Source organism: Amia ocellicauda, chromosome 1 (genome assembly GCF_036373705.1).
Source record: "Amia ocellicauda isolate fAmiCal2 chromosome 1, fAmiCal2.hap1, whole genome shotgun sequence".
Lineage (NCBI taxonomy): Eukaryota > Metazoa > Chordata > Actinopteri > Amiiformes > Amiidae > Amia > Amia ocellicauda.
The window spans coordinates 32,152,037-32,178,372 of NC_089850.1; the positions used below are offsets into that span (position 1 = coordinate 32,152,037).

At 38.6% G+C, this 26,336-nt stretch overlaps 1 protein-coding gene across 8 annotated transcripts in view; it reads left to right on the forward strand.

Moving 5' to 3' along the window:
* Positions 1-26,336, forward strand: part of LOC136748320 (nuclear receptor coactivator 7) — a 36,103-nt gene that overhangs the window by 8,198 nt on the left and 1,569 nt on the right. Inside the window, exons 3-15 of one of the 8 annotated variants that reach the window (XM_066702017.1) lie at positions 1,805-2,040; positions 14,223-14,302; positions 14,613-14,720; positions 14,810-14,926; positions 15,344-15,469; positions 15,949-16,133; positions 16,833-17,641; positions 17,939-18,107; positions 23,229-23,376; positions 24,825-24,956; positions 25,494-25,646; positions 25,752-25,847; positions 25,987-26,060. In XM_066702017.1, the coding sequence (XP_066558114.1) occupies positions 1,805-2,040; positions 14,223-14,302; positions 14,613-14,720; positions 14,810-14,926; positions 15,344-15,469; positions 15,949-16,133; positions 16,833-17,641; positions 17,939-18,107; positions 23,229-23,376; positions 24,825-24,956; positions 25,494-25,646; positions 25,752-25,847; positions 25,987-26,060 (2,433 nt within the window). Of the gene's footprint in view, positions 1-1,804; positions 2,041-12,186; positions 12,922-14,192; positions 14,303-14,612; positions 14,721-14,809; positions 14,927-15,343; positions 15,470-15,948; positions 16,134-16,799; positions 17,642-17,938; positions 18,108-21,752; positions 21,865-23,228; positions 23,377-23,748; positions 23,856-24,824; positions 24,957-25,493; positions 25,647-25,751; positions 25,848-25,986; positions 26,061-26,336 lie in introns of those variants that run through there. The other 7 variants (XM_066702002.1, XM_066702011.1, XM_066701994.1 and 4 more) reach the window with 7 other exon arrangements.

Consider the following 26,336-nt stretch of genomic DNA (forward strand, 5'->3'; position numbering starts at 1 on the left):
GTTTGTTTGACATTGTACCATTCTTCAGCACAGTGCATTACTAGTATTCAGTTTACTCTTAAAGTAGAACACAGCTCAAGGATACAACATGTGAAACATCAATAATTTATTCATTTTAGAATGGATTTTGATATTGTTATCATGGTCTTGTAACTCTTTGAGGACAATATACATTGTAGGGGCCTGTAATTGTAAACTGACACATGAATGCGTCTACCATTATTTTAAAGCCTTGGATCATAACTTTAATGCATAGTAGAGAAGTATTAGTTCACTAGATAATCCACCTAACTGTTAAAAACAATATATTTAGTATAACAATGGGAAGTGTGTTACCTGTTCTTTTTTTTCTACTAGGGAACAGGAAGAACAGAATTGTTTAAGACTTTTGTCGTATGCAGCAATTTCAAACTATTTTAATAGGTGTTTAATACAGATAACATAATAAATGGTTTTAAACTTATTTTCTGAATGTGTTAATCTAATTTCAATGTTATTATATATTCAGTTCTCAGTGTGTTATAATTAAGTAAATTGCAGAGAACACAGGATGAAATCTCTTTTAAAAGAAAGTATTATGCAATGCAAAAACTTAAACAATTCAGATCACCAAATCAATTATTTTTCTTCAGGTTCTTCCAACCTTGATCTGTAAACCAAACATAGGCCAATTTGTTAATTCATGTCTAACATGGAGTTTCATCCATTCATAGATTACACTTCATCCAGATGCCAGTGGGTTCTTTATATCAGACTGCAAAGTAGGTGGACACATGCAGTACTGCATGCACAGTCAATTCAATTATGAACGCAAGTCATTTGCAAGTGATATTTCTTCTCCTTTAGAAGGAACAAGCACTTTACAATCAGGAATTCGACCATTAATGTTTTTATTTGTTTAGGGCCCCTAGAATTACAGGGAAAAAAACAATGCTGTGTTAGTTATGTTACATGTATTGTACAGAAAATGTGACTGTACAGAAGTACTCATGAGGTTTTTGTCATTTCAGCAAATAGTCATCATTGAATTAAATGGGTAGCCCAGTTTCATATTTTGCACTGCTAAAACAACAAAAAAACAATATCAAAATCTTGAGGCAGTAATTTTCAATTCTCAAATGAGTGATGGTGACATTGTATTAACAGGGAATACAGTCTGGAAGGAATTTATTTGTTTGGCTAGAGGCTGATTTGATGCATTTATGAAGGGAAGCAAATACCTCATGCAATGGCTGTGTTTCGTGATAAGGCAGAATATGTATTTATTTATTTTCTTTATTCTGTAGTTTGATTTTGAAATTACATTTTTGGCCCATTCCAGTGCATTCTGCAAGGGCAGGGCTTAGGTATGCATTGAAAATATCTGGATGTAAGCAAGTCATTTCCTGTTTCAACCCCCTTACTATGCTTGTTTGAAATCTAACTTGGACTGACAGGACTGTTTCCTGCTGATTGTTTCTAGTATCCACGGCTAGTACTTGGGCTGTTTTTCTTGGAACAGGAAGACCAAAAAATGAATAAATCACTGACATGTTAATTAGCTGACACAGCTATGTTTCTTGAAGCAATGTACAATGTAAGAGGTGTAAAGTTTCAGACACTGATAGTATTTGTCCAGCTATTCATCCATTTCAAAGATGCATATTAGAATGAATGGTGTAAATGCTATAAATTCTAGTAATACCATTGTATTTGCACACATTGGTGGCAGAGATCTTATACTGAATGTGGTACAGGACCCGCCTTCTACTTCCAGCCGATAAACAATGCCGTTGCCTGATGCTATTGTGAACTTGCTTTTTAGGCTAAAGAAGAGAAAGCAGATTAAACACATTTCAGAAACAACAGGGGGCAATTCTTCGAAAGGAGCCCAGTTACAAACTGGTACAGTTAAACAGGATAAAGTGCCTGAAATCTGTGAAATCCCAGAGTCAACAAATAAATCGAGCAAGGACAACACTTCTGATGAAGACAAGAAAAAGAAAAACTGCCAAAGGAAAGAGATCAAACGCACAGAACTTAAGAAATTCTACGGAGTAGGTAAAGTACCATTTTTATTATGCTCTTCAGTATGTCTTTTTATCTAAATGAATTCACTTCACTTGGAATAGATCAAACTGCAGTTGGTGTGCCACTATTATGTGTAGCTATTGTGGCATGCAAAGTCTTGATCTTGTGGGTGTTAGAAACTTAGAAGCTCTATTTTACCCTGTTAAAAAGTGACTTTCACATAAGCAGTACCTGGCAGAAAATGGTAATATCTACATCAGTCTTCAAAGTAGTCTTCAAATTGTTTTTACTTTCCATCATGATACCTCACAGTTCAAGCCAACTATTTTATATGCAGCATAACCTTTTATTTTTAGGCAATTCGACCAGGTTTTCTTCAGTCACTCTGTTATACATCTGATCACCACAAGATGGAGTATTCTACTACAATATTGGTTGCCACAAATATCACATCAGGAGGGCAGTTATACCTTGCATTGAATTCATTTTAAGATCTGTTTGACAACACTTAAAACATGTGGCAATTATATGTGGCAGACCTGCATATGTATATATATATATATAATACGATTATAATAATAATTACTATAATACCCATTCCATGGCCTGACCACTTCTAAGTTAAGCAAAACAAAAACACGAAACAAAAATCTGCACCTCACATAAATAAATGAATGCATAAATATGTGTGTTTGGGGAGGTGGGGGATCAGTTAACTTGCATTCTCTACTATTTTACCCTCACCAGGGTCCCAGGTGCTACATTCACTTACTTTATTGTGGAATGAACATAATGGGATCTTTTAACAAAAGGTGGTGAGGTGATTTCACAAAGAAAATGTGTGGCTTGCGAGGGTTTACCACAGTTCATGATGTTCTCTCCCTGAGAACATTATTGCCACCCCTATCCTAGGGGCTATCTTACATTGAAAAGTGTTTGTAAATCGGGAGTTTCTTGTATTTAGATCTATGGTTTTTTTTGTTTCAGTTTTTTACATAAAGGATTAGTAGAGACCAGTAGGTTTAAAGTTACAAATTACAATAAGAAATCCAATCCCTTAATATTGGATTCAGCAGAATGGCAGATTGAAGATTTAAGGTCACTGCACAATGGATCAAAAACAATTTGATGTGAATGTGATTGATATAAGAAGGATCTTGCACACTGAGTCTATAATTATTGTACAAAGGTAATCCATCACTTTTTGAAATGAATTTGCATTAAATGTACATTGACCAATGATAAGGAAAACAAGCGGACTCCTAATAGTTCCTGTTTTTGGGTTCAGTAAGACTCTGGAGAAGCTCATCCTCAATGTGGTTGAGCACAAAGAAAAGCATGATGCATTAAATTAAGAATAAAAAGACATTGGTGAAGCAAAAATTAAATTATGTGGCAAGCTAATACCAGCCATTACCAGTTGGGCATGACCTGTCAGATGTAGCTATATAGATTGTATGATCCTTTAAATAAGGTACTCTATTTCCAAGTTTATTGTTTAGTAAAATGTATTGGTGCCTCATCTCTCAAAAATACAAAAAAATATTTTATTAAAGTCTGCACTAAGTGTGCCATGGCCGTTACTTTATATTACACATAAAATGTAGCTGTTTATTGTATTATTAAAACAAAAAAGTACTTGCTCAGCATTTGTTCAAAAAATGCCAGGGATTCCAACTTGATAAACTTGTTAAACTAAAGCAGATTTCCTGCATCAGGTGATTTAGTTATATATATTTTTAGTAGTAAATCAGACACAAGCATTATTACTTTGCAATAGCGACTACTTTCCATACCACTTTTCCCACAAGGAGGAGATAATATCCAAATGGTTAGAGAGCATTTTCGAACGTGCAACACAATTGCAACGGTGGCAATCTTCCAATGATTGACAGATTCTAATCCATACTCCAATTAAAGCAGAAAGGCATACAAAGTACTTGCAAAATTGTCAGAGGCTTATTGATTGAAATGTGTCTGAAAACCAATGAAGAACAGCTGTTTATCAGGACACACAGCATGTTGCCCTCAGAATGACCCATCTTTCAACATCATTACACTGTTTAATCAACACATGGGTAAATCCTGCGTTCAGAGTATACTTATTCCAAAGTTTTATGCTGTGAACTTAGCGAATATCTGCACGGATGCTTGTAAGTTTTATACTATGTGTTAGTGAAAGCATGCATGAGAAAGCTACCTATAGACCTTGATTTCTATTACATTATGGTTCCCATTGCTTAATTGTTTCTGCATTTGTCCTTTCATTGAATCAGAGTAGGGAGCAAAACAAATCTTCACCTTCATCCTGTTGTTGGTTAACTTGCCAAACAAGACAATGCACTTCACTTAGCAGTTATTCCTGATTATGCTGAACACATTCACAGGACATTTCAGATATTGCCACCTGGATGGCGCCACTTCATTAAATGTTATTTTTACCTAATTAATAACTACACAGGAAAATAAATGAAAATGTGCAATTTACTTTTAAGACAAGACTTTCAGAAAAGCAGTTCTTTTTGAGAACGATTGTTGTTCTTTTTTCCTATGCTATATTTTAACCCATAACTTTTAGATGAGTAATAACTGAAATGACGGTTACTTTATTTTCAAATGCCAAGTGGAAATAATAAGCTGCACCCACATTCCTGTAGACTGGGGCTGTATTTTATACAGTGAAAGTGCTCAGGATTCAAATGAAAATAATCTAATAATGATACTGAACTATTACAGTGAATTAAGTATTTTATTCCATAAATATAATAATAAAAAACAATCTCTGAGGCTGTGATGTTTTCCCAGAGAGGAATCAATGCTGCAGCTGTCTCTGTGTACTCAATACAGAGCCACTCTCTCACCTCTTGTTAATTATATCTGTTGGTTCCTCCTTGATACTCCTCTTCAAAGTTAAACACTAATTTATTATTTGTAATTAAATATCTGTTTGTTTTAGATTAAAAACCGCCATACACACTTTTATTTCAACTGACTGGAATAGCCACTTTATTAAATCTCATAAAGTATCACTCAATTAACGTCGTCCATAGGTGTATCGAACTTGCATTGAATGAGGAACTGTGAAGCATCTGTCAATGCTCGTGCTGGGGAGCAGGCCAGGTGGTTTCACTGTGGAAAGGGGATTATGCATCTTTTTATTATCACACTACAATGTCACACTCTTTGAAAATATCAAGGATATTTCACACTTAGTTACAACAGTTGTTTATTACAAAACAATCTAAACATTTAACTGGCATTGTGGAGTGTCTTCATGTGTCAGGTTGCATGGAATACAGTAACCTTGTTGCAGTAATTGACATTTTCAGCGTTAGTTTTCCATGACATCAATGGTATTTTATTCTGTGTTCTTATAGTATGATATGGAAACATTTTCTTGTTTTCATCTGAAAAGAAGAATAGGAAAAAGGTTCTTCAAGCTTGTGGGTTAAAGTATAACTTGTTTATTATATTTAAATAGTTAAACATCAAATCATACAGCTTTATGTGCATATAGATCCAATGGTTTTAAGTTAACTACTATTTGGTGGGGGGGCACTATCACAGCAACATAATAAGCGAATGGAGAATTTTGGTAAGTCATTTAAGGTACATTTTTGTCTTTATTTCTAGGTTGGTTCTGTATAATTTTAAAGTCTATTTTTACAGTAATAATTATAATATTAACAATAATTGGAATATTTATAAAAGTTATCCTATCTGTTTCAGGCTTGATTAAAAAAAAAAAAAAAGTGCCATGAAACTTGATTATGAGCTTCATCATAAATACATAGTACTGTGCAAAAGTTTTAGGCAGGTGTCCAAAAAAGCTGTAAAGTAAGAATGCTTTCAAAAATTGACATGTTAATAGATTATATTTATCAATTAAAAAAATTGTGAGTGAACAGAAGAAAAATCTACATCAAATCAATATTTGGTGTGACCACCCTTTGCTTTCAGCAACTTCACCTTGTTAGCTGAGTCTGGCTGTTCCTCACCCAGTTTTATTCCTCCTACACAGCTGTTTCTGTTTCAGTTAATGATTGTGTTTCAACCTACATATTGAATTGATGATCATTAGCACCTGTCTGGTATAATTGTTTAATCAGACACCTGACTATATGCCTACAAAATCCATGACTTTGTGCAAGTGTAACTAGAAAAATTGATGCTGTTTTGAAGGCAAAAGGTGATCACACCAAATATGGATTTGATGTAGATTTTCCTTCTGTTCACTCACTTTGCATTTTGTTAATTGATAAATATAATCTATTAACATGTCTGTTTTTCAAAGCATTCTTATTTTACAGCGTTTTACAGCACCTGCCTAAGCCTTTTGCACAGTACTGTATATCAAGCAATTCAATTTTTATGTGTGACAAAAACACATAAAAAAAGTATTCATTTTGTGAAAATAATTGTATATATTGTAAGATTTTTTTTTCAAATTACATTTTCTTAAATAAAAATAATACAAAAAGTAGGATATCATTCCACTGAATGTAATACTAATGTTTATCATTACCTATATTACCTGTGACGACTTAATAATAATAATAATAATAATAATAATAATAATATTATTAAACTACCATCAGCACCCCCCCACACACACACACCCCCGCCACTGCCCCCACTGAAGCCAAAATACCATCAACACCCATGGGACCGAGGACCGTCATCATCACCTCACAGCACTGGAGATCACCCGAGGAGATCATTACAAAAAGTAACTCTCATGATAAAAAAAAGTTTGGGCACCCCTGATATCAGGTCTTAAATCCTAGATTGTAAAAGCTAATAAGTGCAGACAAGATATTAAGTTAAAGTTAACCGCTAAGGGAGAGGGAGCGTAGGGGAAATCAAAATAAACAATACAAGTTCTAGTAATGCAAAGGCAAGAGTATGACAAAACATTGTATAAGTGCTATCTTACAGGAGAATAAATGACTAAATTACAAGTACTGTCTGAAAAGATGTGTCTTGAGTAATCGATGGAAGGAGGTCAGGGACTCTGCTGTTTTGACTTCAGTGGGAAGGTCGTTCCACCACATAGGGGCCAGGGATGAGAAGGAGCGGCTCTGGAGGAAGGGGAGTGGAGAGGAGGCAGAGTTAGTCTTCTGGCACTGGAGGAGCGCAGTGGTCTGGAGGGGATGTATGGAGAGACAAGTGACTGAAGGTAGCTTGGTGCAGTGTGGTCGAGACAGCGGTAGGTGAGGGTCAATGTCTTGAATTGAATGCGTGCCGGTATCGGGAGCCAGTGGAGGGAGCGGAGCAGTGGAGTACCGTGTGTGAATCGGGGCAGAGAGAATACCAGACGAGCCGCAGCATTCTGGATGAGCTGGAGCGGCGGTTAGTAGTTGAGTAGTAGCTGAGTCGAGTCGTTGGTGAGGAAGGGTCAGATTTGGCGTATGTTGCTTAGGAAGAATCTGCGTGTCAGCATGGTGATGCATGGTGATGTGCTCAGTGTAGGAGCGCAGGATCGAAGGTGACTCCTAGCTTCTTAGCTGATGAAGAGGGAGAGAGTGTAGTAGATTCCAAGGGGATTGAGATGGAGACGTCAGCAGAAGGTGAGGAAGAGGGGGAAAAAGAGGAGATCAGATTTGGAGAGGTTGAGCTTGAGGTGGTGTGAGTGCATCCAGGCAGAGATAGCAGACAAGCAGGAAGAGATGCGAGAGGGGATGTGGGAAAAGACAGGAAGATCTGGGCATCATCTGCATAAAAATGGTAAGAGAAACCATGGGATGCGATGAGGGGGCCCAGGGAGCGAGTGTAGAGAGAGAACAGGAGGGGGCCCAGGGAGCGAGTGTAGAGAGAGAACAGGAGGGGGCCCAGGGAGCGAGTGTAGAGAGAGAACAGGAGCGGGCCCAGGATGGAGCCTTGGGGTACGCCTGTGAGGAGAGGTTGGGGGGGAATGAGGAACCTCGCCATGTCACTTGGTAGGTCTGGTCACTGAGGTAGGAGGAGAACCAGGTGAGAGCAGTCCCAGAGATTCCAAGGTCAGCGAGGCAGGAGAGGAGGATGGAGTGATCGACAGTGTCACATGCTGCAGAGAGATCAAGGAGGATGAGGACTGAGGAGAGGGAGGCCACCCGAGCACAGCTGAGGGAGTCAGTGACTGCCTGGAGAGCCGTCTCAGTGGGGTGAGCTATGTAGAAGCCGGATTGCAGAGGATCAAGAAGTGAGTGATGGGAAAGAAATGCAGAGAGCTGACGGTGGACAGCATGCTCAAGGGTCTTTGAAAGGAAGGGGAGTAGGGAGACAGGGCGGTAGTTCTGAGGAGAGGTGGGGTTAAGGGTAGGTTTCTTGAGGAGTGGGATGACAGCAGCTTGTTTAAATGCAGAGGGGAAACAGCCAGAGAGGAGTGAGGAGGGAGGTAATGAAGGGGAGTAGATCAGGAGCGGTCGCATGGAGGAGACGAGTGGGGAGAGGGTCCAGGGCACACGTTGTAGGTTTGTGACCTAGGACGAGAGAGGGAAAGTTCAGAGTCCAAAAGAGGTAAGAATGAAGAAAAGAAAGCTTGATGGGAGACTTGGGCGGGATGGGAGAGGAGGGGGGACTGTTGAAGAGCTTGCGAATGTCTGTGATCTTGGAGGAGAAGAAGGAGGCGAAATCATCTGCAGTGAGAGAAAGGAGGAGGAGGGGAAGTGGTGCGAAGAGGGAGGAGAAGGTGGAGTAGAGTTTGCAGGGGATGTTGACAAAGGATTAAGAGTGATTGGAAGTAAGACTTCTTGGCTGAGGTGAGTGAGGAGGAGAATGTGGACAGTAGAGAACGGTAGAGTTCAAGGGCTGGGAGTTTGGACCTCTTCCACTTTTGTTCAGCTTCACGCAGACTGGATCGGGTTGAGCGGAGAACAGAAGAGATCCAAGGCTGAGGAGGGGAGGGAGGGATGGACAGGATGAGAAGTGAGAGGACAGAGAGAATCAAGGGAGGAGGTGAGGGAGGAGAACAAAGAGGAGGTAGCACAGTTAACAGACAGGTGAAAAACTCAATGGAAGGTAAGAGTGAGAGCAGTAGAGGCAAGGGTTGAGGGGGAGACGAAGCGGAGATTACGGAGGAAGGTGACAGAGGGAGTGGGTGGGGTGGGGAGGGAGGGAGGGAGGGGAGAGAAAGAGAAGGAGATGAAGTGGTGGTCTGAGATGTCCTGGGGTGTCACTGAGAGTGTCGAAGGGGAGCAGCCTCTAGAGAAGATGTGATCTAGCTGGCGGCCTGCCCTGTGAGTGGGGGGAGACAGGGAGAGAGAGAAGTTAAAAGAGTGGAGGAGGGGAAGAAATCTGGCAGTGTGGGAGGGGTGGAGAGGTGGATGTTGAAGTCTCCCAGGAAGATGGTAGGTGAGGACAGTGAGGGGAGGGAGGAGAGAAGAAAGTCGAGTTCATCCACGAAGGAGGCGAGTGGACCAAGGAAACAGTAGAGAACTAGAAGGAAGAGTTGAGAGGGAGAGGTGATTTCCACTGCATGGAATTTAAAGCTGTTAGTCATGATAGAGGAGAGAAAGGGGGGGACAGAGAAGAGGAGAGAAGGGGAGAGGAGGAGCCTGTTCCTCCTCCCTGCCCAGTAAGACGAGGGGAGTGGGACAGGACAAACGAAGGATAGGGTGGCAGGGGTGGTTGAGTTCTCAGGGGAGATCCATGTCTCTGTGAGAGTGGGGAAATCCAGAGAGTGGTGGGAGGTGAAGGTGGAGGAGGGGAGAGGCAGGGAGATGGGGGATTAGGGAGGCAATGGCATGCAGGTGCACGTCGAGAGGTAGGAGAGAGCAGAACGGGAATCGGAGCGATAGTCATGGCTGCCTGGTGACGATAAGCGTGGCCCTTCAGAAGGGGGGCACTGAGGCTCCTGGTGCTGACTGCAGGCATGGAGGTCCTAGGAGGCTGTTAAATAGCCCACCTATAACTAATTAGGAGAGAACACACCTGAATTGAGTTGGATTACACTGCTTTGTCCAGAGCCCGCAAGTCACGCCCTAGTACAGTGTCAGCCGACAGTGCTTGGAGTGTCTGGAATGCTAAACTCTGCATAACTGCCTGTTCTGATTGCAGAAAAGGTGAAGCGCACAACAACACTGTACAATCTCTATATCTCTGTGACCTAGAAAATATTGCCTACAAAAAATCTGTGGTGATAATTGTATTTAATAAAACATCTCAAAGCTCTGACAGTACCAATTTCCTGTACATTTCAGTTGAAGCAGAGAGGAAATTCCTGCAGTGGAAAAAACACTAAAATGTTTCTGATTTCACTGGTGTCTATGATGGTAGAATTGAGAAGTGTCAGGTGGAACCAAAATACATAGATACATCTATTTGTGGTTTTAGAATTTTGACTGCAAAGGAAGCAGTATTTATTTTTCTTGTATGCAGTCCATCAAATAAAAATTGCTTGTCATTTGGGCTACCTCACAGATTACCTTTGAAAGGTTTATGCATACTGTTACTGTCTTCCTGCATTATCCTAATTCTGAATGCTAGTAGATATATGCACATACATCCGTGCATATTATATGTGTGTCATATTTCTGACTTTTGGCATTGTATATATCAAAAGAAAATCTGTAAAAACAATTCCATATCATATAATCATATTTAACATAATCATATAAATTTATGTCCCGACAGTGACTTTCTCTACAGGAGAGAGATTACCTATGTGAACTAATTTCTTCAGTTCATACCACATTTTCTCTGGGGTTACGGTCTGGATGTTGTGATGTTTCCATTTGAAATTTAATTTAATTTAATAATACTACAAGTACAAATTCAATGTCAGTGACATTCATTGATTCAGGGCTAGATGTATTAAAGGATTGCATATGTTTTCAGGGTTATACATCTGTTGCAAACTTTGACTGAGGTACTATACAAGCTTATTGGCTTCAGTGTGTTTTTTTAGAACTGTTTCTCAGAAATTCGTTGTCATTGTGGTTAAGCCATTGATTTATATTTAATTCTGGGTGTTTCTGCAAGCACAAAACCCCCGCCTAAATGGGATGATGATTGTGCAAACGAGGTGTGCAATGAATTAAAATGAACTGCACAAAAACTTCCAGCGTTAGCAGCACTAACAATTGTGTCAGTTAAGAACTGTGTAAAGCATGTTTTAATCAGTCGCAATCAGCAATACTTTAAAAGGCAATGTGGGGAAAACATTGTAATCTTCCCAAAAGATAAGTACAGACATGCCAGCCATAGTTATTGAGTTACTGGATGGTTTCAAAGATGACCTGGAGTCTGCCATGTAGAGAAACAATGCTATCCCTGCAGTAAAAACTATTATCCGCCTGCATTGTCTTGCCTTCAGGTCTCTGCAGGGGACCGTGACAGCAGTTGCTGGAATCTCCCAGTCCACATTCTAATATATTACAGTTATGCATAATTCTTTTTTTTATACAAATGCATATATTACTATTTTTACTTAAACGTAAGCTTGACCTACGAGCTTTACAAATACATTTATTTGGAATGTCAGGTTTTCCCAACATGCTCAGAGCAATGGACTGTATACATGTAAATCCCCCCTCTTATTCATAGCTTATTTATAGACATAGATCAGTGAAATATATAACCAGCAGAAAGAAAAGAAATATGGAAATGGATGGCTATTACAGGAAGTATACCTGCTCTAAATAGTCAACAATGTGTGTAAATGATGCAACACAAACACCTATATCCAAAGCAACTCAAAACCTACCTTTCACACTGACCTTTCAGCCCATAATCTGCTACATACTGACTTTTTGTTTTTTAATTGTTCAGTACCTTACATATAAGTAACCGTGTTGCATAAATGTGTTATGAGATACTGAATGCATTTATTATAATTTTATTTGTTGTAAGGAGCCTATCCTTTATATCTGTATATACTGAAGCAGGTTCTGAATTTAACTTCACCAACATGGATGAGGTCTATCACCATACCAGGCACATACATGTAAGGTCCAGGTCAAATGAGTGAAATTTTGATGTGCTCAAGATCAGGCTGGAGTAGTGTAAGCACAATTGAGCTGCTAATTGAATGTTGCAGAGCTCAGGCAAACACGTCGTTAATGATATTTAAATGAGGATGTTGCGTCTGTCTTCATTAACATATTTTCTCTTTGGAAATACCAGGATCTTTATTATTATTTTGCAAGTCTTCGCAGCAGAGGCTTGCTTGTATGTTTGTGCTGCGACTGGCGTATCTTAGAGTGTGGAAAATCAATAATGATTTAGATAACGATTATGTTTGTGCTGTGTTGTTGGCTAAAGCATAGCATTGGCATGATGTGTTACTGGCCATACGTGCAGAGCGTGATTCGCGCCTGTGCGCAGGAAGTGGGCCACGTCCACGCTGTCCTTGCTTTGCCTGTGGAGCACATCTTGGTTTCCTGTGACGTGGGGAAACTTGAGAAATATGTGGGAGAACTGCATCCAACCGGTGTATAATATAATATAAACATTATGAGATTTGTGTTTAGCTCATACACATCTTATTTTCGTTTGAGGCGTGTCAGCGGACGTTTGCGACCTACCTGGGTTATATAGGATACGCATGTTTTGCTTTGTATCGAAGTGGGGCAATTCGATGGATGGATCTGTGGGTTAGCTACGTGCACTAAATGATTTCAAGTCACGTCCGACCGTATGTATTTGTATTTCAATTCAAGAAGCAACACGTTATACAGAATCGCTGGTCTTTGTGTTCGCTTGTAAGCATGTTTGCTGCAGAGTGTTACACACGTGAGACGTTTGACAGCTGGAAGCGACCTTCCTTGGAGATCGAGCAGATCCGCGAAGAAAGCCGCAGACGCAGTGTTAGCTTGGCAAATCTGTCATATGGAGGATTGAACGCCTCATCTCCGAAATCTATTATAAATAGACGACCCAGTAAAGTCAACTGTTGGTCTTTAGATTGCGCGGAGGCTTTGTGTAGAACTGGTAAGGAAACAGCTGTATTTTCTCAGTTGACTGCTAAGAAAACAAAGTTAGTCATGGGGGAACGTTAATCTTTTGTCCAAACATAATAACATTACATACTTGATGTTTACATTTAATTAGTTGTGATTACACTTAAACGATATGATTTGTTGTAGAGTTCTTTATCTTAAATCAATGTTGTTAGGGAATAAATGGTTGCGTCGTTTTTTTGATCGCAATAATGTCTGGAAGAAATACAAATGTTTTTTTTTTTTTTTTGGGGGGGGGGTTTACAAAATATGCAAAGATCACACCATCATGTTAGCTAAAAAGCAACATATGTCAAATGAATTTTGTACCGATTATCTAGTTATTCAGTACACTATATCTGCAATGTTGTACAGAGTCCAAAGTACATTAAGAATTCAAGCAGCTTCTCATTTTGTACTTAGTCAGCATAACTGGGGAGTTTAAAACCTGCATATCATAGTTTTGAAGCTGTTTATTAAACTTAAAATGGCAATCATTTTTCTGTAAAGAAGCATATGCCTAGGGTAAGCATACTTGTACAGCTTTGTGAGAGTGAGACAAACTAAAACAAATGGTGTATACTGTAAATTGCAAATTTTTGCAGTGTCAGAACTTTACTTTGAAGTGGTGACAAGAATGAGTCATAACTAATAACAAACAATCTCATATATAATCCCACCTTTATATCCCCCACCCTTCACCCCATTTAGTCTCTAGTTATTACTGTGCATTTCAAATGAATATGAGAGTAATTATTTGTAATAATTCACTTCTCCAGTGCAATTTGTTTTACGACAAGGGTTTATCTTTAACTTTCATTGCTGAATCAACACGTGAATATGGCCTTTTTATTTTTGCAAGACAAATTAATCTTTAAATAGATTTGATTTTCACCTTGGTATTTGAAACCAGGTTGTGGCTGTGAGAGTCATTTAAAAATAATATTAAACAATATTCCTACCTGCTCAGTTGTGTAAGTAGTGAGTAATTGTTACTCTTATATTACTTGAAAGTTGACATAGTCTGAAATGAGAAGAGAGCACACACCCAAAAGTAGTAGAGGTGCCAGCTAATGGGACTGAATTTTCCTGGTTTAATATGTACTCTCAAACATGTATTAAATCTGTCTGGGGTATTAAGAAGAGTTTAACTTAAACAGAGCATATTTCATCATCGTGAGGTATCTGACATCATCAACATTGTGTTCTACCTTGACATTCTTGTTTGGCATCAGAATTAAGTGATGTGATTGATGTTTTCAGGAGCATCAGTTTCATCTCATTTGTTTGCAGATGACAACCGAAATAAAAACCGCACAAAGAAGGAGAAGAGAAGGGTTATCCAAAAACCTGTTGGGACAGTAGAATATACAGTAAGTGATTGGTCACAAATCAACATTAAATGAACAATAATCCTACACTTCTGAGTTTTTGCTGCAAATAATCCCTTTATTGTAACTTTACTTATTCATTTAACAGTGAATATTTATTGAGTAACATTAGAAGGAAAAAGACCAGTCCAATATGTTTTCCTCCTCTCTGAGAGATAGTGTTCACATTGGTAAGCACAGCTTTTTTTAAGCTGTGAAAAGAATTAAATGGTACATATGGAGATGCTGAGAAAGCTGTGATCACTGTACATCTGAGAATGATACTGATATGTGAACTCTTTCCTCCTTGCAGGCAGGGCCTCAGGACACTCTAAATTGTATAGCTTTGAAGTTCAACATCACTCCAAATAGACTAGTGGAAATCAACAGGCTTTTCTCTCATACCATTGTTCCTGGGCAGGTAAAACAATTTCTTGCATCATGTTTTATCATAGTTTCATATTGACTTCCTCCGTCATGGTTAATCCACTGTCTGGTGTGTGTGTGTAGACTCTCTATGTTCCTGATGTGGCTCAGCAGGCCGAAGACGCCAGTTCTCTGCCTCACAGCCCCAGCAGTCCAGCATCCACCCTCTCCTCAACTGACCAAGAGTTTGATAAACTGTCGGTAAGAGAAACAAGGGTTAAGGCTAGAAGTTAGCATTTCTTAAGACTCCTCGCATAAGAAAATGCTTATTTGGAAATAGCAAAAGCAATCCTGGCATCTATCAGAGTACACCTGTTTTATTCAATATTGGTAATTGATAGGTTATTAGTATTGGTATTAGGGTTAGTCTTACTCATGTGTTACTTACATCAGGCATTGTTTTGTAGGTTTTGTATGTATTTCATTAATTAAACCGTTTAAATGAATGATCAGCTTGTTAGATGATTCAATGTTTTATTATTTGGCCCTATTTTTCATAGAGGTGGATTAGCATTTGTACAGTAATTGTCAAATAATCTGGTATTTTACCTCAGCAAGCCAAAGATTACTGCCTCTGTTACACTGCATTTATGTATGTATTCATGTATTTTTTGAAAGGATGCTGACTTTGCCAGGAAATCATCAAAACCCATCCAGAGAGTGCTGTCCTCAGCCTCTGAAGAGGAAGAGCCCATGACTGTGAAATTTCTCAAAATGAGCTGTAGATACATCACTGACGGGAAGGTATGTTGAGTTTCATCGAACTGATGTATGCTATTCATTTTTTGTTCATCAACTCTTTAGAAAGTAAACTAATAAAAGAAGAATTTAAAAAAAGCATTCATGTTTGCAGAGATAATGCTTCACAAAAGTATCGATTTGATTGTTTTATTTAATCCGCAGAACAATTGGACCCCTATCTCGTTTTGTATTGATTTAGGTTTCTATTGTTGAAATACAAAGTGCTATATGGCTGTGCCCCGCCCACTCTGATTTAAGTTCCTAACTGTGCCTTGCATTCTAGGGACAGTCTTTAACAGTGTGACTGAAAACTAGTAATGGGGGATTTTTAGCCATCAAACTCCCTGTCCATGGAGCTCCTTCCCATATACCTCTGGGATATCTGCATCTGTATCTGTCTTGAAAAATGGCCCAAAATCTTGTGCACAAGTCTATAAGTTCACATCTCTCATTTGTTCTGTTCGTTTGTGGTTTGGTTTCAGGGAGTAGTTGGTGGAGTTATGATTGTGACCCCAAACAACATCATGTTTGACCCTCATAAGTCTGACCCCCTGGTGATAGAGAATGGCTGTGAAGAGTACGGACTGATTTGCCCCATGGAGGAGGTTGTCTCCATCGCTCTGTACAACGATATATCACACATGAAAATCAAAGATGCACTGCCATCGTAAGTACTTAGGTTCCCTCTCTCGCGCGCGCGCGCCCTCACTCGCTTTAATAGTCTATGAATCTCTTTAAATTCTATAAATCACAGTTGCAAAAATATTCTGAGTCAGGTTGCAGTTTTGAAGGATATATGAAGTTTGTAACCGCATCCATACTGCCATTCATTTGAATGGCTATGCAAAGCAGATTTGAAATGATGCTAGGCGTTGTTCAGACCTGTCTCAGCAGTGACGATCATTATGGCAATAACTGGGTCTTAGACATTTGCATATTTTGAAATTCAGTACTTAAAAGTGACACAGGATGGCAACACCAGCATGTAAGTAGAAGCATTTTGCCAAATGCGTAGCTGTTTGACTTTACACATTGTCACCTGATGCTTAAATGCAGGTCTGATGCAGCATTATCTTGCAGTGTTGTTTTATCTTCAGGAACGTGAGTTGGAAAACATCCATCGTTATGCATTGTACACCATTTTATCATAATTTGGAAATCACAGCATTTATGTTTATCATCCAGTTTTATTTGCATTTCATGATTTCAGTATTTTATTTCTATTTCTATTATTATTATTATTATTATTATGAATTGAGTTTTTCCATGTTGTTTTATTTTTCCATTTTAATTTTTAATTTTCCATACACGTTGGTCATTTCTCTCCTCACAGCGATCTACCCAAGGATCTTTGTCCCCTCTACAGGCCTGGGGAGTGGGAGGACCTCTCCTCTGAGCAAGACATCAATCCCTTTAGCCGCTTCAAGGCCTTGAATAAAGAGAAACGCCAAGCACACATGGATGAGGTAGAAATAATCACACCAGAATCGGAGACCACAGAGAAGTCCCAGTCTGATGAAGGATTCACAGAGATAGAACCACCTGGAAACACTGATAAATTACTAATAGAGCCAGTGTCAAGTGGTACCTGTATTCCTGTCAGTGATTTTTCCCAAGCAGACCAAGAGGCCATGGGGCCAGTGGTCTTTGAGCAAGACCAGCCTGAAGATGAAGCAATTTCAAATCTGCAGGGTACAGCATGCCCTGTGTTGGAGGAGTCAGAGAAAGGAGAGAAGACTGAGCTAGAGAAACAAGGGTCTCTCCAAAATACTCAGAAAACAGATATTTCTATACTTAAAGACATTCCAAAAGGGAAAGCACTAAAAGGGAGTGAATTACCTGATGAGTTGAGTCATGAGGAAAATGCACTTGATACACGTAAACTCTCTTATGTAGATTCAACACAGTCCGAGATATTACACAACAGTAAGAACGAGGCCTGCTCGTATACAACTGCACACAAGCCAGCTGTAGACCAGAAGAGCAAACGCAGCTGTTTTAAAGAAATAGAGGTGTCTGGTAAATTGAGCCAATCTGAGGCAGACATAGTCTCTGAAGTATTAAATGGAGACACATCATGTCTGCTGTCTCAGTCGGAGGAAGACGAACAACAGCAGAACAGCGAATCAGAAATGAAATCTTGGCTGTTCAAAAGAATACAAGGACCAATTGAGGGTGAGTGTTTTGTTTTGTTTGTGATTGTTTTCTGTTGTTGTTGGTTTTCCCTTTGTGTGTATTCTTTAAATCTTTGATATTCATGATTAAATTTGTTATGCTAGTTGCAGAATAAAGTATGGATGACTTTTCGGTTTGTAAACAATTAAATATAATGTGAATATGAATACCCAAAATACATTGAGTTTCTTTTGTCTGTTTTCTGTGACTTCTTTCATGAAATGAACTGTACTGGGAGAATTTGCTTTGTATAGAGGATAAACTGATTTATTGCTCATATGATTTTTCTCTCTGTAGATATGCTGGTGTCAAAGGAGGAGAAAAGTAAGAATCCTCCAATGTTCCTGTGTTTTAAGGTGGGCAAACCTATGAGAAAGACATTTGCCAGTCAGAGCACAAGTCCAGCTCACCAGTATGGAAGAAGAGGGAAACAGCCAGAGTACTGGTTTGCTGTTCCTCAGGAAAGGTGAGTCCATGAAAGGTCTAATTCCTCACTCTTTCTGAATTAAAAGCTTTTCATTACAGTATTGTTTGAACATACGTGTCCATTTCATGCTTAAAGTTGGTCAAATCCTTGGCAAAATGGAAATAATCATATTACAAAATGCAGCTAAATGCTCTAGTGATATCAATGGTACCATGTATTTTTGAGTGTGTGGACAATGGTACAAAATCTCAGTGACATTAGTCAGGATACAAAAATGGTTTGTCAGTGTTGCCAGTACTTAAAACAGCATCAAAAACAAACCGATGCCGTGAGCTTGTTTTCTTTTCAGTCAGGTGAATACAACCGGTTATGTTGGAAGAAAGATATGCCAATGACAGCTCCACAGATTTGAGATCAAATCAAGTTCAGTCATCTGTAGTGACCACTGTATTCGCAGCGCATGTGAATACTGTGCAGTTGAGAGTAGTCTAAAGTCTGTAAAATTTGCATTTGCTATCAGTTTGTTTGTCTATCTATCCCCTTTCTTTAGAATTTAATATATTTACTTAAGTGATTTAATAAAAAAAAACATTTTCTCACTTCATAGAAACTGGAGGAATGGGATAATAGCAGAACAGACAAACTTCAATAATAATTATAGTTTAGTAGAACATCATCAGTGATACCACAGACACAAGTTTCAGATGTAAAGATTCCTAATTACTGATTATTTGAGTGAAGGTTGCAAAGATGTGAAAACTAACTGGGAGGAGAGGGGGATTGCCTCCACCTCACAGTAAATACATTAATGAAGAAGAAATGTGCACTGAACTTCATATGTCTGGAGTCAGAGTAGTTGCATGTGTTTACCAAGCAGAAGAGAAAAGAGCTTGATAATTATATCTCTGCAGCTGACATGTTATAATCAGGCACCTTTAGAATAAAGTAGAAGCTGGACAAGAATGCATTTGATGTCTGCCATTGAAACATAAATGTAAAGTCTTGGCCTCAGAAACAGTCTGTTTGCTATCTTGCAAATAAGTAATCTGCTTTGTTAATGTGTAGGCTCGTTTTTCTAATGTTCTTCCATGTTACAGACTGATGGGCAGCAGTACCTTGCTGGACCATTTAATAGTTTGCGTAACAGAGACTAGGTTTATGATCTTTCTGAGTTCAAGTAGTATGCTCTGCAGAGATACAGTTCTGCTAAATAAGGATTTGTCATTTATACGTGTCTGGGTTAATGCATGTCTTCAGTAGTGTGTCAAGCAATATACACTCACCTAAAGGATTATTAGGAACACCTGTTCAATTTCTCATTAATGCAATTTTCTAATCAACCAATCACATGGCAGTTGCTTCAATGCATTTAGGGGTGTGGTCCTGGTCAAGACAATCTCCTGAACTCCAAACTGAATGTCTGAATGGGAAAGAAAGGTGATTTAAGCAATTTTGAGCGTGGCATGGTTGTTGGTGCCAGATGGGCCGGTCTGAGTATTTCACAATCTGCTCAGTTACTGGGATTTTCACGCACAACCATTTCTAGGGTTTACAAAGAATGGTGTGAAAAGGGAAAAAAATCCAGTATGCGGCAGTCCTGTGGGCGAAAATGCCTTGTTGATGCTAGAGGTCAGAGGAGAATGGGCCGACTGATTCAAGCTGATAGAAGAGCAACTTTGACTGAAATAACCACTCGTTACAACCGAGGTATGCAGCAAAGCATTTGTGAAGCCACAACACGTACAACCTTGAGGCGGATGGGCTACAACAGCAGAAGACCCAACAGGGTACCACTCATCTCCACTACATTACCACTGTGCAGGCTGGTGGTGGTGGTGTAATGGTGTGGGGGATGTTTTCTTGGCACACTTTAGGCCCCTTAGTGCCAATTGGGCATCGTTTAAATGCCACGGCCTACCTGAGCATTGTTTCTGACCATGTCCATCCCTTTATGACCACCATGTACCCATCCTCTGATGGCTACTTCCAGCAGGATAATGCACCATGTCACAAAGGTCGAATCATTTCAAATTGGTTTCTTGAACATGACAATGAGTTCACTGTACTAAACTGGCCCCCACAGTCACCAGATCTCAACCCAATAGAGCATCTTTGGGATGTGGTGGAACGGGAGCTTCGTGCCCTGGATGTGCATCCCACAAATCTCCATCAACTGCAAGATGCTATCCTATCAATATGGGCCAACATTTCTAAAGAATGCTTTCAGCAACTTGTTGAATCAATGCCACGTAGAATTAAGGCAGTTCTGAAGGCGAAAGGGGGTCAAACACAGTATTAGTATGGTGTTCCTAATAATCCTTTAGGTGAGTGTAGGTCAGTGTGTTTAGTAGACTGATGATATATATATATATATATATATATTTGGAAATCAGTTATTTTTTCTTGTGGTTTATAACTGTGCGTGTGCATCTCTCTTTAAGGTTATTTACCTGAATGCTCAACCTTGTTTCCATACTCATGATGGCCTAAATTAATTGTAAACGCTGTAGAAATTCGAAAGCCTGTATTCATAAAACGTTTTTATGGATTCTCTTCATAAAACTATTCTCTAAGTTATAGTATTTATATAACAGTATTTGATCCAATCACAAAAGAAAGTTACCTAAAAAAACAACTTCTTACAATGTTAAATATTTTTTATCATATAATTGTCTGATTCAATTGGGTGCATAGGGCTGTACAATTACATATAAGGATGTATTATAAATGACTGATGCATTCCTTGAAAAATACATGTGTGTGATACTAACAACTTATTATTCAAATGTATTATATATGTATTGCCTCCATATGAGAGAAAATAAAAAATGCATTACCTAAGTACTCTTCAGTTTGTGGAGATTGCTCAATTTGGAGATGACACTTGTCAGCCCAGGAATAATCTCAGCATTGCAGGAAGCAGGTTTTATACCTTGGTGAATTTGGTCAAATTTGGTTACTTAACATCATATCTGCAAGCTATTATATAAACTCTATGGTTCTGTAGTGCATGTTCCATAGTGCATTACTGAGATTTATTTAGTACTTTGCACTGCAGAACATAGGTTTCAGACAGATACATGGGTGTTTCCTGTGTGCCTGTATGGATGTGTAGAAATAAATATGTATGTAGAAATTAGTATCTGCTCTTTGAAAAATGACATTGGTATATAGCTATAAGGTTTAAATAATAAAATGCATACTTGGATATAATTCAGTGCAATGTGTTGCTAATAGTTGGGGACTCTTTTTCTTTTGCTCTGATGATTTAGAAGAGTATGAACCACATAAATCTTGATCACAGGAAAACAATTAATTGTATGCAAGAATATCTTCAGGTAGTTTCTCGTTCAACACAGAGAGATTTCACCAAGATCTAGGTTTCTGTTGACTGCAGTATTTTAAAATGTGCTTCCAAAGTTTAGCTGAGGATCTGCAGGAAGCTCACGTAGCGCATGTGAACCTGAAACGCAAGGCTCTCTGTTCTTGGCAGCTACTGTAGCTGCTCTTGGACTGACACAGTAAAATGTCAGCCATAGGCCAATAGCTAGTCAATCTAGGCAGGCAGCTGAAGTTAATATTCCAACCAAGTTGTGAAATTCCTTCAGTTCTTGGCCTTGGGAAACCTTTTAAGAATATTAACAAAGCTCTTATCTTAGCTAAATGCTGTGCTATAAAAGGGTGCTGCAGGCATTACTAGGCACATAGACTGTGAAGGAGGAGACGTGTAGCTTTCTCAACGTGCTAAACAGTCAATATTCCTGAATACAATGGGAGTTGCTCACAGTGTTAGAGAGTAAGTATTAATACCAGTTGGTTTAATTGTGATGTAACATGCTTCTAATACATGATCGTTTTTTTCCTTCATATTGACAAATGTCTGAAATGGTATTGTCTGCATTTTATGTGATTGTAAAATAATTGTGATAGCATGAATATAGCATACAAATCACAAAAGGTCAAACATTACAGTACAACTTAAACTATATTATTTAGTTCTGAAGTAAGATTATTTCAATGTATTTTCCACCTAAAAATCATGATATAGGCTTAATGTTGTATATTGGGTAGTTTATTTCAGTTTGTTCTCAAAAAGTGAGACTTTGAAGAAGAGCATGCATAGATCAGATTACTGCTGTTTGTTTTATGTTGTGAAACTAATTGATTCTGAATAAATACCACAATCCTGCATATCAGTGCTTAAAGCTGCAGGGAAAGGCATAATCTGTTTTAACACTTTACAGACTATTTTCTCAATATGTTGAAATACCCACTGAATTTAAACTGTTTCTCTGATCTGAACATCCACTTTAAATTAGTATGAATTACAATGAATTATTAAGTGAATTTTATTTACATGAATGTTCATCTCCATCTCAAAAATCACATACTATACTTACACAGCTGAAATGCAGCTTAAATACAGCTACACCATTCCCTGTCTTCTGCTTCGTTCTTTATTACTTATTCAATTTTGATTTGTGTTTTTGCATGCTTTAACAGAAAAGAAATAGTTCACATCGATAGGTGGGGCTTCTCCCATCTTCTGCACATGTGGGTGTGTTAATCATGTACAACCACACAAGACAAGACAAGACTCCTGTTTTTGCATTGTCACAGCATTTCTTTACATTTCCCGCATCAACTATAGGAATGTGAGAAGTCTTTTTGATCTGGTGACTTTTACAGGAAAATACTCCTATTATCCACATTGTTTTTTATTTGTGTGATAGTGAACAACATATAGGCCTATGTTCAGTTCAAATAATTTATGTGCACAAGGCTAAACTACAAAAAATTAGTAGTGACAATTTTTACTGTGGAAGCTATGGCTGAGAGTGTGCGTAGAGAGCCCCTCTCTTCCCTGTTGGCTGACAGTTTGTACAGGTTACAGGAATAGTATGCATGATTTTATTTGTTAGAAATTAAATACCCCTGTCCTTTTTTTCTTGGTTTTAACGATCTAGTCTTGGGTTCAAATCCAAATGTTGCAAAATCAGCAGGAGGATCGGCAGCCCCTGTAGAGTTCAGCTTTAGATACTATAATCCTTAGAAAGGATACCAAAGCAGGGTCTGGAGAAAGTTTGTGGCTTTTGTTTTTTTGTTTACTTCCATAGTAGGAATTGCTTTCCTTAACCTCACACTTCATTCATTTTTCAGGGTGGATCATCTGTATGCCTTCTTTGTGCAGTGGTCTCCAGAGATCTATGGAAAAGATGCCAAAGAGCAAGGCTTCATTGTGGTGGAGAAGGATGAGCTCAATATGATAGACAACTTCTTTAGTGATCCAACTCCGAAAAGCTGGGAGGTGAGTGTTGTCCATGTAACAGAAAAAGTGTATTCTGTAGATTATGATGTCACCCAGTGAAAATCCAGAGATTTTAGGCTGGATCACAAAATACTATTTTTTTTTCCCCATCATGTGAAAATCATGAATCAGGTGTAGCCTCAGCATCTCGAAATGGCAAAGTCGAATGCCACTCGTGAGAAAGTACCCATTGTGGAAAATGGAGTTTCCTGTTTGTACCATATTAGGGCATACTGCCCTCTTGTTCCTTTGACTTTCACTTTCTGATTCTAAGAATTGAAACTTCCCACTGTAGTGAAGCAGCCAATGGGATCATTTCAGTTTGAATAAAAAAAAAATGTATGCCTATAAAACACATCTGTGTAGTCTCTAGCACAGTGCAGCACATGGAAGAAAAATAAGCATTAGCAATGTGGACAATGCCATTGAATATCAAGGTTTTGTACTTTGCGAAGAAAAATGAAGAACCATATGTGGAGGTTAGTTTCTGGCATAAGATGTTCAGTTCAGTTATGTTAACATAACATAATATAAGGCATGACGAAGTGTACTTTCAAGGATGATATTGTGTACATTATGAGATGTTTTAAGAAATTCATGCTCAAGCAAACCATGTTATTTGACTATGGCTTGTCCTTTTAAGGCGAAGCCATGCATGATGCACAAGACCAAACTAATAGAAGCTGCTGTGTTTGTCTGCTCAATTTTGTGCTTGATGTTGTGCTATATATGTCAAGTTTACTCACTTTAATTGTGTAGGGTACTATTGTTAAATTAGCTGGAGTTTTATATTTTATTAGGTATGGAGATTTCATCATGTTATGGTACTGAAAATGATCTAATATTGTGTTTATTTTTAATTATTTGTGTCTGTTAAATCTGAAACTCAATGGTATGATTCTATTTTTATAAACCATTACTTAAATTAACTGTCTATTTACAAGATTGTTCCAAAACTAAGAACCATATAGAAAAAATAAAAATACAGCAAATGTATTTGACAACATCAACAGGAGACGTGGTGCGTGATTGCCAGTCACAATTCATGAAATCACTAACCCATCACACACATTTACCAGCTGTAATCACAGAATAGGACAACCGCCTCAAACTCTTCCTATACATGTGCGAGACGAGACAGCACCGACAACCCACCACTGTTGTGGGAAAGTCCCCCACTGTCTCTTATTATATGTATGTTTCCTAACCACTTACCTTGTAAAAAAAAAAGTTTAACGTGTTATACAGTTAGAAATGGCAACTAACACTTTTTGATTTACACTTTTAGAGTGTAAATCACGTGTGAAAATCTTTTGGAAAAGATGTTTTTGGTGCGTTTTATTTGTTTAAATGCTAAAAATGGCCATGTTGATATTTCGCCAAGTTGTATAAATAAATGTCACATTGGCCAGTGAACTTGAGTGTTTATTTTTCTTTCTTCTCCACAGATCATTACTGTTAATGAGGCAAAACGACGGCAGAGCTGTGGCAGCTATGACGAGGAGGAGGAGGATGTGGAAGACCTGCTGCCTGTGCTGATTGATGACAGTGTGCTGTTGGAGGAGATGCACATTGAAAGGGTAAGCATAGTCCATAGACTGTTAATATTTATGAATCATCTCATCATTCATATTAAGAGGTATTCGTTACTCTTTCACTTAATATTAAACCATGTCATAAAACTGAAGGCCATCCCGTTTGACTACTTGGAACTAAATGGTATACACCACTCTCAATCTATTTAAAATCGCGTTGTATAATATCTGCAGACTAAAGTGACTGCATAACACACTTACTTCTGAAACGAATAAGACAACTTCAGCAATGAATGGGGGATAAACATTCCTTTACTAACCACTAGGGGGTGTCAGTGATATCCATTTCTGATTCAGTAAAGTTAACTGCAAAGATTCCAGAAAGAAATGTTGCTTCCAGATCCAGTGATTTTACTTAAACTGAAACAGGACTGCTCATGTTTAGTTATATTCTATCAAAGTTGACAATATATGGGAATGGTAACTGTAGATTAATGTAACTCTAAAACAAAGAGGAAAAAAGGGACATATTGAGAAGAAACGTCGCACTAATACGAGAGACATGTTTTGTCGCCTCCATAGCTCGCACAGCGCCTGCCAGCCCGCACTCAGGGCTATCCATGGCGATTAGTGTACAGTACGGCTGTTCACGGATCGAGCCTGAAAACCCTGTACCGCAACCTGGCCCAGCTGGACAACCCAGTGCTCTTGGTCATTAAAGATATGGACAATCGGGTATGTCCCTCGCACCGCTATTGCACTGGAGCTTGTTTCAATGCCTGTGTGATGTAACACTTCATCTTCGGATGTATTAATGTACGGTCTGTCTGCACCTCTCAGGTGTTTGGGGCGCTCACGTCACATCCGTTCAGAGTCAGCGATCACTGCTACGGCACAGGAGAGACATTCCTCTACACCTTTAGTCCTGAGTTTAAGGTAAGCGTGGACTGTATTTATGTTTTGTCTTTCGCATTGTTCTATATTTAGTATTGAAATTCAGTGCTTTCTGTTCTTGTGATTCTGTGTATTATGGTTCACAGGTTGCTTATTTGTTTATTTGGTTTTGTTCCCACAGATGTTCAGGTGGAGTGGAGAAAATTCTTACTTCATCAAAGGAGACACCGACTCCATACAGCTGGGATGTGGAGGGTGAGTGCTCAATCGCAGGCTCGGTTTTGTTGTTATTGCAGCAGTGAACCCTCTTTTCAACTTTAGATCATGTGCTATCTCAAATCTGTATGTTTTGGCAGTACTATAATTGTAAATTGTATGTATTGTGAATATTCCAGTTTACAAGCCTAAACTGTTGATCTCTGAAATGAATTGTATGGGTATGAGGGAAAGTACAGTAGAAAAGGTGTCCCTGTTGAAATGGTGTGGTCATGTGATGAAACGACATACTGTGCAATTCATTCTTCTAATATG